Below are 13,735 nucleotides of genomic sequence, written 5' to 3'. Positions count from 1 at the left end.
TTTTATTGCCAAAATCCCTATTCAGTCTCTCTCCCATCTTCCATTCTGACTTCCAGACTGCTGCCTGGTTGCTTGAGTGTTTAAGCCCTTGCAACCTGCTAGTAATCAAAGCAAAATGAAAAATGTCTTAGAATAACTAACTACTAATGGTGCTTCTAAGAGGTCCATCGGCCCCTCCACCTTACTACCCCTAAACATTCATGCCCCAAAGTCCAGCTGTTTTTAAAGTCCACTTTCTCTGACTCCCTGTAACTGTGCATAAGGCATGTAAGCATTCCATCTTCTGTCCCCTACCCATCCCCTAACTTGCACATCATTGTACATCACAAATACAGCAATGCAGAATGATCATAGTGTTATATTCTTGAGGGTAGCTACAGGGGTCTGTGCTATGAATTTTGCATTGAAGGAAGGAAGTTTGAGTTTACAGTTTTGCGTGCAAAAAAAAAAATTCCACCTTCTAAGACTGACATATAGCCACCTCCGTACCCCAGCAAACCAGCCACCAAATCACTTTGGAAGCCTTCAAATAAATGACACTACTACTTGGTATAGAACTCCTTTAACAGTAAGTGAAAAAAACAAAACCACAGCAGAGGTTTGAAATTGGAATGCAAAACTAGAGTGAATTTAACTGTTGAGCCGAGTTGCTTTTTCCCCATCCAATTTGTCCCTTTTCTATTAAAAGTTATTAATTACCTTGTGCACAATTCTTTTATTTTATATTAGATTAGTATTTGGAAAAAACATTTCTATAGACTCCACTAAAACTCTGCAGAATTAATACTTATTATTTAGAGTTTTCTTTCTGCTGCCTGGAATTAAATCATTGAAACTTCTCTATGTTCTCTGTATTTGTCATCCCCCTGCAGGTCTCCTGAAAGTACAATGAATTTTGAAATGTTGTTTAAATGCTCTCATCATGTTAGGGATGCTGGGAGTTCTGCTCCCTGCTGCACTCAATTGGCACTTTAGAGAGATGAGTGGGTGGATAGGTCAAAGCACAGGGTGTAAAGGAGGCGTATTTGGGGGAGTGCAGTACTTTACTAGAATATGTGAAAATAGATTTTATATTAATCAGTTCTAAGAGAAGCTTATCAGTTTGATTAAACTGCTTTTCGATGGTCTTTCTGAATCACAGTGGGTTAAACCATCAGTCTCCTTCATTAACAGCAAGCACATGAAAAAATTGAAATGCTGACATTTTCCCACGCACCAGAACAGAAACACAAAAGCTTAAGCTGCAGGAATTTGGAGTCATTAGATGCTAATGTGCAGCTTTTAACTAAAAAATACAAGTCCCAGGACAATGAAGAAGTTAAATGTTCATGTAATTTTGAAATACACTATATATGGGTGATACTGAGGTTATGTATATATACTAAATCTGACAATCAAACCAAGTATGGAGATAAAAAGGCCAATTTTATGTTTGAACCATCCCACCACATACATTTTTGAATCAATTATCCCTGCTGTGTAGACAATGGTGATCACAGTCTTGACAGAGACTAAAGGTTCCCATACATGGGCCGATTCTAGCTGCCGATATCGGTCCCTTAGACCGATTCGGAAGCTAATCGGCCTGTGTATGGGCCCTATCGACGGGACTGCCCGACCGACATCTGGCCTGAAATCAGCCAGATATCGATCGGCAGGTTTAAAAATCTAGTCGGATTGGGGACCGCATCAGCTCGTTGCCTATACCCGTCGTTATCATTCGATCGTTTGGCCCCAGGGCCAAGCGAGAGGATCTTAAGGTGTATGGGAACCTTAAGGGCACTGCCACACGGGATGGATTCTTGGCCTGTGGATAAATGTATGCTAAAAATCAGCCCCTACTCTCCAGAAAATTTTCCATGGGTGGGGCAAAGTCATCAAGCAAAAACAACCTGTTCTTCTAGAGCCTGTATACAACAAATAGTTTGTAGGAAATCAATTAATTAGAAAAGCCCCTTACAATTTACATTGTAAATAGTAGAGAGTATAAATCAGGATTAGTGATTATGCGCGAATCTGTCTCGTTTTGCTTCGCTGAAAAATTTGCGCAATACAGAAATTCATGGCAAATCCATGCCTGCCGAAAAATTTTGTTCATCACTTATCATGTTAATCTGCTGTGCACATCGCTGCTAAAATTTTTTGCCCACATGCACTTACCCATTTTACCAAAACAGATCCCAGATGTGTCAGTAAAATCAAGACAGAAATAGATCACAAGCATATTAACCCTAGATTAACCAGTATAATCACACAAAAAAAATAGATAACAAGCATGTTAAACCTATATGTGCCACTATAATTGCTATGGAAATTGGATAATCTGCATATTAACCCCAAATGTGCCAGTATAGTTATTACAGGAATCCACCATATTAAACACAGACATGCCACTATAATAACTGTAAAAAAATCACAAAAAATGTCCATTAAGCAGTCCATTCTGATATTTACCGTGGCAAGGCAATGGTTTCAAACTGGTACCTGCTTGCCAGAAGTAACATTGCCCAGTGCCTTTTGGGTCTTAAGGGGCCCTGGTTGTGTTGTAGAATGGAGTAGGGAGGGCAGAGCTGTATTACCTGCATCTGCTTTTCCCCTACACTGCTTCCTACACTACTGGTTTGCTTCTGGACAAAGTTTGAGTTCTGGTATGTATGGGGGTTGGACAAAAGTCTGAACCTCCCTTGCAGCCAATCCAATACCCACACAGCTGTACCAGGACTAAAACTTAATGAGAAAATAAGAAGTCTAGAAAGCTGGAAGGAGAGAGAAGATGCAGCCATTACAGCTCTAACCTCCCTACTCCATTCAGTGAGGTATGCTAAATTCCAGGGGGGTGGCTCTTGCCCCCCATGCCCCTCTTTGCGGATGCCCATGATTCAGCCCCTCTATTTTTTAGTGTGTCTCTAGCCCCAAAAGAAATGTTTGTGTACAGTACATTTGATTTTATATACTGCATAGAAGGTTCAATCGAAATGCATGGCTTGCAGGTGTACAAAAGACTTGGATATATAGGGGGCCATTTACTAACGTTGAAAAAAGTTGTGACTTTTTACTATGCGACAATTCAGAATCCGACAATTCGCCATCTAAAACTCGTCAAGATCATGTAGAAGTCAATGGAAGATATCCCACCCTTCCCTGAAAGATCTTTCTTTGCTTTGAAACTTTATAGGATCACCAAGGTGTTTTATAAAGAGATTTAAAGGGCTAAAATGATTTTCACTTAAACCCTGTTTACTAAGCTCCCTTCAGTTATTGGCCTATATAGTTGTCAGGAAAGCCACTGAACTAGCATTGTAGACTGAATAATGGCACTGAACCTTCAATACTACAGCAGGTAGGGTTTAAGGTAGGGTTGCCTCCTCACCCCTTTAATACCAGACACATTGTTTAATTTGCTGCCATGCAGCATGCATTTAAATTACTTGCTACTTAGATATGCAGGATGTGGATTTCATATGTGGCTGGTATTAAAGGGGTGAGGTGGCAACCCTAACAGCAGGTGCCCTTATGCGTTTAATTAGAATTACAGACCAACTAAGTTCTAAATATGAAAGAAGAGATTTCCAGTAAGTGCAAAAAAGGGACTTTTGCTGTTTTTAGGGGAACAGCTTCAGTAAGGGCGTGTATGAGGTTAAGAGTTTCTCCTCTTTCAGTCAAATAATTCTCTTTAGATGTTTCTTTCTTTTCAGTGCCTGCATAACCATCAATTTGACAGTCTTTCTGTGGAGAAAACAAAGAGAAATAATAAATCTGATATCTGTTTCTAGGATCTGGACTATGAACAAACACAGGAATACAATTTGATTATTACCGTAAGGAACAGGGCTGAACTGTTAGGAACAGAGTACAGTCCAACTTCTACTGCTGCAATCCATATTATGGTGGTAAATGTGAATGAGGCTCCTGTTTTTACCCAGAAGAAATATGAGGTCAGAGTGCCAGAAAGTGCCCAGGCTGGTTCAGTTATACTCGCTGTTGAGGCTTCTGATCCTGATATATACCACCAGGCGGGCCTAATGTAAGTGCTGGTAATATACATAGTAAATGCTAATAATATACAGAAAGAGACAGCTAGAACCCACAATACTTTCGCAACCACTGGGGTTTCTTGAAGGCACTTGGAGTCTTTCTGCTTTTCAGAGGATATGTGCACCCACAATGGAAAGCAGAGGTGCTTCAAGTCCCAGAATCCATAACTTTACAATGGAACAAGGTGAAGAGTGCAGGGTTGGGGAACTGGTCCTAGTGAGCACACATAGGCTATCATGGTATCCTTTCAGTATGTGTAATCAGGTATGTCTGCATTAAAAAAACAAATACAATTATATTCGAGGCTTTATGCACATAAAATCAAAAAAGGGGGGTCATGTCTTACAATATTATTATATTATTATTATGCATTTACAATATTGAAAGTAAATGTATAAGGCCTTGCTCTAAATCTTTGAGTACGAGTACAAATCCTACCCGGCTCTGATTAGTTTATTCCCAATGTATTGCTATACAACCATATATATTGAAACCAGCAGTATAAACTCAGTGCTGTGTTTCTCAGAATTTCTATTTCCTCTCCATCATGCCATTCCAACCGGGTGAGGGCTTCTTGGCTTTATCCCTTTTGGATTCTGTTAAGCAGTAACCGGCTGAAATACAGATACTGTAATTATAGTTGTATTATAAATATAATCATTTATACAGGCTTTACAGTGATTCTACATTAGTTCCTGGCCTTGCTGAGCTTATCTCTGCCATATTTAAACACATATTTAAACACATTATACTCATATTTATCAGTCAACAATTATCCTTCCTGTTTGGTTTTGGAGCAAAAGGGTATTCATAGAAAAATGGGGGAGATCAATATCAATATATTATCAGGGGCAGCAAAAATCCACTCCTGCTGACTTCAAGAGACAAAATTGCATGGTGGGGGGGGGGGCAAGCCTTTATATCATTTCCAACTCTGCGTTTAGCTTGGGGTGGCAACAGGAGGCTGGGAAATAATAATCTTTTATTCATACAAGTTTCAGATGTAATATATTTAATATATTCTCTCTCTACATTTATGCAATGTAAAAATCAGTATCCTCGTTCCTTAGTTACAGCATTAGGAATGATTCCAAGAGATGCCTGTCCATCCAAGAGCATTCTGGGAAGATTCAGCTTCTTCATTCTTTGGACAGAGAAGTCTTTGAAGACACATACACTGTGCAGGTGTTGGTGCAGGAAAAAGGTATGTTCTGTATTGTGTCTGACAAGCTAATTCATAAGCATGTTTCAATATAATACAGATATGGGACCTGTTGTCCAGAATGCTCGGGACCTGGGCTTTTCCAGATAACGAAAACAGATCATTTGGATCTCCATTGTTTGATAAGAAATGTTTTAAACATTAATTAAACCCAATAAACCCAAACAATAGGGATTCATTATATCTTAGTTATTATTACAGAGAAAAAAGAAACAATTTTTAATCATCTGAATTATTTAATTAAAATGCACCTGGTTTTTATGCAACCAAAACTTGCCTCCAAGCCAAGAATTTAAAAATCAGCACATGCTTTGCATGTAAAGCTTAATTCAGTTTAACACTGGGCTAAAAGTGCAAATGTCTGACTAATAGTTATGAGCGAATATGTCCCATTTCCAAAAAAATTTGTGAAACGACAGAAAAATGTGCAAGACACACCCACTTTGACGTGACCGCGCCTATTTTGCCACCATTTTGATACAACTGAGCCCAATTTGACACGACGCCAGCAAATTTTGCATCCGAAATAAGGAAATTCGCTGCAAATCCATGCTCGCCGAATAAAATTCGCTCATCACTACTGACTAAACTAAGTCTAAGAAAAGTTACTCAAAATGTTAACAATATCAATATAAAGTTTACTCCACTTTCCTCAATTTGTTAAGTAACTCTCCAAATCAGCCCTAAATGAAAGATGGCTTCTACATCCAAAGTCAATTACCTACAACGAAGAAGAAAAAAAGCTGCAGAATAGGACTTTATTTTCCATTAATATCTTTTAGGTCCAAGGTAATGAGAAAGGCCTTAACATTACTGGGCTCAATTCTTTAGGGGTCATAATCCATACCCTGATCTGTCAAAGTCACCCATAGCTCAGTTTACAGGGCCAAGCCTGTGGGCATAGAGAAAAGCTTTAGTCCCATTATTGATGTGCTACACGACCAACTAAAGGAATATGCTATCTGCTCCTGTTATGAATTCAGATTCTTCTTATTGTTATTGTATTCTCCTTCCCTTGGTTTATGTTTTTTGTTGTTGTTTTAAAATGTATTCAGTTTGAGTTAATGGGAATAGTCCTGCCATTCGCTCCTGATTTGCCATTGCCATTAAGCAGCTTTTTGATTTTCTAGGGATGTTTTATGCTTACTGTAAATTTCTGTGATACTTTGAAATGTTATGGTAGGTTGGTTTCCTTCCTTTTTATTGCCCTGGGAATGCTCATATATATGTACATAAAGGGAAGAAACTTTGTTAGTACATGTATGGGATCTGTCATCCAGAATGCATGGGACTAGGCTTTTCTGGATAATGGGTCTTTCAGTAATATGCATCTCTATACCTTGTGTACTAAAAATGTAAGCTTTAAGTAAACTCAATAGGATTGTTTTGACGCCAGTATGGATCAATGCAGTGTAGTTACCATCAAGTACAAGGTACTGTGTTATATTACCAAAAAAGGGAAATTGTTTTTAAAATATTCAATTATTTGATTAAAATGCAGTGTATGGGATATGGCCTTCCTGTAACTGGAACTTTCTGGATACTGGATTTATGGATAACTGATCCGATACCTGTTATTGATAAATGGTTGAATTATACTTTTAAAATACAGCCTGGCCAACACTACTGAAACAAGACATCCTTGAATAAAAGCAGACTAAAAATATCTTAGGGCATCAGCACTTTACTTTACAACACAGTACTCAAAGATATGGCTATATTATTCCACTCAGCATTATTTTTAGTATTTTTTCCAGACCTTAGTCTGACTCACTCCTCCATATGAGTTTCAGACTCAAATGTCTCTTGTTCAACTCTTTCATTGCCAGGGATAGCTGCACAGAAATATACTGTTATTTTCACTTTGTGATCTGAAACTGCTCCTGCATACAACCCATGCAATAAATCTGATATATTTTAGTAAGGATCATCACCATCATAATGGTGACTTGGATGCTGATTCACAAACACTGATGTCATCCAGAGTGTGTATGACAATGAATGAACATCTTTTGCTTTAAACCACTTTAATAGTCAGCACCCCTGTGCAGTCCCCAGACTGATTCTGCTTTTAACAATTACAAATAACTTATTATTATTAATAATAATTATTAATAATAATATTATTAAATTGTATCTCATTCAAAATCAATGTGTTGCTTGCTGCTTAACTACAAATTGGTATACACAACGAGGTTTGACAGTCTGGTGTCCTTATTTTACACGGACAGCAGCTACGTAAACATCCCAAACCTGGGCCCTGGATAGCTTAAATAGACGTTACTGGGCCCCATGCCAAACTCTCGTTTGGGTCCCCTCTCTCACATACTTTGCGTACAGTGAGATGTTTTGCAAACATATATTAAAAACATTGAAATATAATTCAAACTCTAGTCAGCCACGACCTCCACCTAAGCTGCTTTTACTTCTGGGTCCCCTAGTGGCACTGGGCCTGCTGTCCTTATTTAATTACATTGGATCACTTAAGTTTGATATGATAGAAGAACAATAGCCCCATAGATGTAGAAAGCATGTTGACTCACATAGGGTTTGGGTGCCAAGCCCCAAACCTACAGCCAAAGGTAGTAGATTTAGCCATATAAGTAAAATGAGAGGGCACTGAAACAATATGATGGTTCAGTTAAAAAAAAGTATATTTTTATTGAGTATGTCCATTAAAGCCTTACACATTTTGTACCACATTGCACTTTGTCAAAACTGTTTATATAGGAATAATAACCAATAGGAATACTAGGGTAGGGGAGAGAAAGAAAAAAACTTTATGTATAAAAAACAAAAAAGAGCATTGCGCAGGATTGAAAAAAGTATTCTCTCACAATCCTGGGCTTAGTATTTTTTTCTCTCTCTATTGGTTGTTAATCCTTTTATATGCAGTTTTCATTTACTCTGTGTGCCTATGACTAAGTGCCACATAGCAGGTGTAAAGCGTTTATGGACATGCAAACTCAATAAAAATATACTTTAATTGAAATGTTATGTTGGAATTTTTGAGTGACTGCTTTTTTTTGCTGATATGGTTTAACCCCCATATAACCACATGTTGCAAGAACAGAGTTAGCACCATTGTATAGAGCAGTTTTTTGGTTCAAGAACCAAAAAAAATGCAGAACCTTTTGCGAGAAGCCATTTAATTCATAGCATGGTTACAAATATATGAAAACATTCATGTATATATTCAGGTGTATATGTCATATATAGCCCCAAATCTCACTGAAAATTGTCATTCTCTCCAAATCTCATATGAATCGGCTTTGAGGCTGAGCCCCTCAGCCACTGTTCCAGTTTCCCCAGGAGGGCCAGCACAACAGGCTTGTGACATGAATAAGCTTGACAATAAACAGTTAGCTCCAGATACTTGCACATAGGTGCATTATGTAAAGGGTTCTTCGCTAACCCTGTGGATCGAATTAATAAATACGCTTCTTAAAATCCAATAGAATGAACAGCGGGTGAGTTTTAATGTATTAAGCTCTTAACTCACATTTTGATAAATCTGCCCCTAAGTGTTGTGTGTAACAGTTAATAAAGGACAACTGTTTTCAAAATCTAGGAAATATCTCTGTTAAATATAAAAATACTTTTTTGTTTACTCAGTATCCAAAGACATGGGTGTGTTTTCCACAGGACTGCTATCAGAATAACTGGGGACTCATACAACCAGAGCCCTTATTAAAAATCCAGAACCAAAGAAGGTCCATGTACTATTATTGTTTATTTCAAAAGGTTTTTGATTCAGGATAGGGCTAAGTTGAGAGATTTCAGAAGGGTTGGTGAGCAGTATTTGAATGGAATTCATTGTTTATTCATTAATATATTATTAATGAGGACACCATTTTCCATAATCGAATGAAATAGTGTGTTGCATGTAATTAACCAAAACAGATGCAAATTTATGTATTTAGTGGTTCAATGGCTGCAACTTGCCATTCTCCCACAATAACACTTGGTGGACTGCTGGTGAATATGCTTCATTGATGGTGTAAACATAGGAAGTTGCACAATGCCTTGGGTTCATAAGAGCCCAATTGCCCAGCGTTGTAACTGTATGGTACTGAGCCCCACAGCAAATTGAATTTAGGGCAGTAAAATACTGGAAAGTTTACTTTTTTCTTCTAAGATATATTGAGATAGCTCAATTATGTAGGGCTTCACTGGGCCCTCTACACTCCTGGGCCCCCCTGCAACTGCAGAGTCTGCTTCTTTTGTAGTTACACCCCTGCAATTGCCCTTATGCTTCTAGAGATTAAAGGCTAGACACAAATAACATTAGAATAAGGAATCATGTATGCCTACCCATGTAGCCAATGTTTTCCCAATTAAACCCACATATTTTTTTAACCAGTTTTAAATTAAAGCAAGCTGCAATCATGCTTGATATTTATATTGATAGTTATTGAATTAAATCAAATGAAGATTGCACCACAAAACAAAAACAGAACAATACTATGAAGAAGGGAGTATTAAAGACAATTTGGCTAATGTCTAACGCCAATTTTTTTTTTTTTTTTTTAAATCTTTTTAGGTTGGAAGTGACAGTGAATTGCACTTTAACAAGCACTTAAATATTGTCTATAAGAAAGATACTTAAGACATGAGAACTATGCACAAATTACACAGCTCCCCTTGGAAATGCATTACAGACTAATAAAGATGTGTTTATTATAATAAAAGATGAGACACTGATGTAGCTTCATACCTCTGCATGGGTGCCTTTCTTTCTCAAGGCTTCTTCTCAGTGAAAGAAATATATTTTATAGAGAACTAGCTGGGGGCTTTATTCTCCCAGGCAGTGTGTTTTATGAATCGGGGGGTCATTTCTCATTTGGAAGAGGTGAAGGAGTGACGCAGGCTACAGGCTGACTAAGCCACAGCAACATCTATTTAAGGAATTTAAATTCAATAAGATGTTATTTTGGTAATAATTACTTAGCAGCAAACATCCACAACATGGCAATTCTGGATCAGTCAGAGAGAAAGCCTGCATTGATTTAAAGACACATTAGGGGAAATTTAATACAGCTGCAAAGTTTGCTCCAGGTCTGCTAACAGGACTACTAGATTTTAGGCTGATGTCAGACGTGGCGTATTCTCAGCAAGCCGAAAATTGTTTGCCAAGAATACGCCCTGCTACTGTAAATGCCCCCTACCCGTGCCTACACCCGAATGAATGAGATACGCTCGGGTGCAGGCAGATGTAGCCGATATACGCATAAAAACGCGAGAGACTGCAAAGCGTATCTCATTCATTCCGGTGCAGGCACAAGTAGGAGGCGGAGGGTGTATTCTCGGAAAACGTTTTTCAGCTTGCCGAGAATATGCCACGTCTGACATCAGCCTTAGCAACTGAAGAGGTACATCATTTAGCAAGCAATACACCATTTTATTTTTTAGCCATGATGCACCATTACTTCCCATAATTCCAGCATAGCTGATGTTAATCCATGCACCCTTGTACCTTATTCCACAAAGCAGGCACAACTAGCAATTTCACACACAGCACAAGTAAGGGCTAGTACTCACCAGCATTTCTTCCTTCGCTCCCCTGTGGTTTTGTACTCCTGTGGTCCACTGCAGGAAGAAATGCATTTAATTCTTCCATATAGGGCTGTACTAACACAGGTGCATGTAAGTGATGGATGCAGGTGGACTGTAACATGCTCCGTTCCACCTGTGTCTGAAAACAACCACAGTGGAAATCAGGAGAACACCACCACAAGATAGCACAGATAAAAACGCCTGTCAGTATGAACCCTTAAAGGACAATGAAAGGTTAATATAAATAAAATGTAAGTTTAAAGGCATTCTTATTAAGTACTTACTGCATATGTAAATTCCCAGATCCCTGCTTGCTTCTCTGAGATATTGTGCTGGCAGCCTACAGCAGTGTGAAGACTCCAGTGACATCACTGAAATCTCTCTCCCCTTGCTGTAGCTGCCAGCGGCAGCCTTCCTATTCTCTGAGCATGTGTGTAACTTGATCCTGTCTCCTGTTCTGAGCTACACATGCACACCAGCCAATCAGAAGCAGATCTGCCAGAGGGGAGGGGGGGGAGGGAATGAAACACATGTGCAGTATGAAGCAAGGAGGGAAAGGAAGGGAGAATACCTTTTTTTTGGCTGCCTGTTCTAGAAAATGTGAAGTAAGTGTGACTGAGTAAATATTTGATTAGGTGAGCCAAAAGTGTGGCGATTTTACTAAACAATAGGAGGACTATTGGGCAGTATGCTTTTTAAATTTTGACTTGCATTCTCCTTTAAGCTGAAAATGGATTGAGGCAAATTACTTTGCAATTTGCACTGACCTTTGCATGAGTAAAATAAACCCAGAGATTGGAATTTTCAATTAACATTATTCAATTAAAGCCAGGAAACTGTTAAAAGAAAATGTGTTCCCAAGCAGTGACTAATAAACTGCAGCTCTCTACTCCGCTTATCAATAAAAAGAGAATGTATATAAAACTTTACACCTAGTTCTTTGAATCAAAACCAGCACACAAATTGTTCTGACAGCAAACACAGCAGGACATTGTCTCAAAAAGGGGATAATCCTGGGATAGGATTCAGACCTCATCCTCTACTCCTCTATTCCCCCAACACCTCTGTAACTATGCCTACCCACCAAATCTCTGCAGCCCCATGCCACAACCTGGACCTTTACATCATGGCTTCATCTCTTTACATCACAGCCCCAACCCTCTAAGTCCTAGACAAGAGGTAGCACAATATCCTGGGAAAACTGTTATGAATTCCTGTATATTAACCTAAAACCACCAATAGCAGAAATTTATTTTTCTTCGTAAAAAATTAATTGTTGTGCTCTTAATCAATTAATGAAGCTTCACTAGAGAAATGTTGACTGTCCAAAAGATGTGAACTTTCATCAATGTGAAGAGAATGATCACTAATTTAAGGTAAATTTGATTAAATGTGTTGTACTCGTCTGTTAGTAAATTGCCAAAGTCATGGTGAATTTTCATTTTTGGTAATATGTCAAATTGTAACTTTGGCTTTTTATTAAATATGCCCCATTGTGTGTTCTGACAAACATAAGCCATGCATGTTAGTCACTGCACACACGGGGTAGCAGTGTCGGACTGGGACCCCAGGGGCCCACCAGAAAACCTTAGACCCTAGGCCAGCTTTCCAAACTGTTTTTCCTCCTTTCCTCACCCAACCTCTTTATTCTCCTAGTCTTTTTTGTTTACATGCTAACATCTATTCCTCCATCTATTTCCCCTCTTTATTCCCATTCAGAAATAGGGAATGACCATGAAACAGGCCAAATGGTCAGGAGCAGGAGGGCCCACTGACACCTGGGCCCACCGGGAGTTTTCCTGGTATCCTGGTGGGCCAGTCCGACATTGTGGGGTAGTATCGTGCCATCAGAAAAAGAAAAGAAAAAGCTGCGTGTGCCATTGCCTTTAGTTCTGTTTATTTTTGTTGCCCCAGACATTTTTCCCTCTTCTCCTCACAAATCCTTATGGGTCTGGAGCTGACTATTTGCAAATTAAATGTACTATTTGGTTAGAGGTGTATTTATTACTCCTGAATGTACTTTTTTCAAGGAACCAGGCTAAATATGTCATAAAATGCCAAGAAAAGTAAAAATGATATTCCAAAATAAATGTAAAAATATACCCTTTTTATAAATATTATTTTACTATATATATATATATATAACTGGGAGTACAACAAGAGGATAATTTACTAAACATTCCTTCCAAACAATTAGCCCTGTTGACGATTCTGGAGCTGTGATGCTAAAATACACCTGCAGAAAAATCCCCAGGCGGCTTTCAGCCTAAGATGAAGTCAGCTTTTTTTTCTTAAAGAATACCCAAAGTAGATGTGCTGGTGAATAAACATTATTATTATGCCATGTGCCATGTTTATGTGCTGTACCATACCAAGTACACATAGATGGTATAGGGATACTTTAATGGCCCTAGTTACTGCAGATTGATATTTTGTTACCTACTGTACTGTCTGCAGGTAGGCCCCCACTCTATAGAGGACATTCCTAACAGTTCCAGTATGAGTAGCCTGCTTAGTTTTAAAACCCCAATGCATGATCCTAGATGTACATTGTATCCACACTGCTCCCCCAGTGTCAAATATGTCAGTTGGTCCATATTCTATGGTTCTAGCCATTGGTTAACACATATTACATTCATTAAGTATGTGCCTGCAGGTCTCCAATAAACATGTCAATTATATTTATTTGTATACAGCATAGTATTGTAGACCACTAATAACCCAAGTCTAGTTTGAGGATGCACTATAAAAAACTACGCTCTACCTTTGTAACCTGATCTTTATCTACTGTATGGTCACATATTTCCCCCAAGGACAACAGACCTTAGTTGAAACAGCAAACTTTTATGTAAACAATCTTAACCTGGCCAGTTCTAAATAAACAAGGTCCTACAGCCCCCTTATTAACTTAATCGCATTTCT

General features: G+C 38.5%; 1 protein-coding gene across 1 annotated transcript in view; it reads left to right on the top strand.

The window, feature by feature from the left end:
• The window catches only part of cdh16 (cadherin 16), a 73,610-nt gene that overhangs the window by 42,888 nt on the left and 16,987 nt on the right, over positions 1-13,735 (top strand). The window contains exons 13-14 of the mRNA XM_002941993.4: positions 3,774-4,024; positions 5,106-5,239. Of these exons, the coding sequence (XP_002942039.3) occupies positions 3,774-4,024; positions 5,106-5,239 (385 nt within the window). The remainder of the gene's footprint in view (positions 1-3,773; positions 4,025-5,105; positions 5,240-13,735) is intronic.

The sequence above is a fragment of the Xenopus tropicalis genome, chromosome 4, assembly GCF_000004195.4.
Source record: "Xenopus tropicalis strain Nigerian chromosome 4, UCB_Xtro_10.0, whole genome shotgun sequence".
NCBI classification, from domain to species: Eukaryota; Metazoa; Chordata; class Amphibia; order Anura; family Pipidae; genus Xenopus; species Xenopus tropicalis.
Note: the sequence above shows the minus strand (reverse complement) of the source record. Positions and strands in the feature narration are given on the sequence as shown.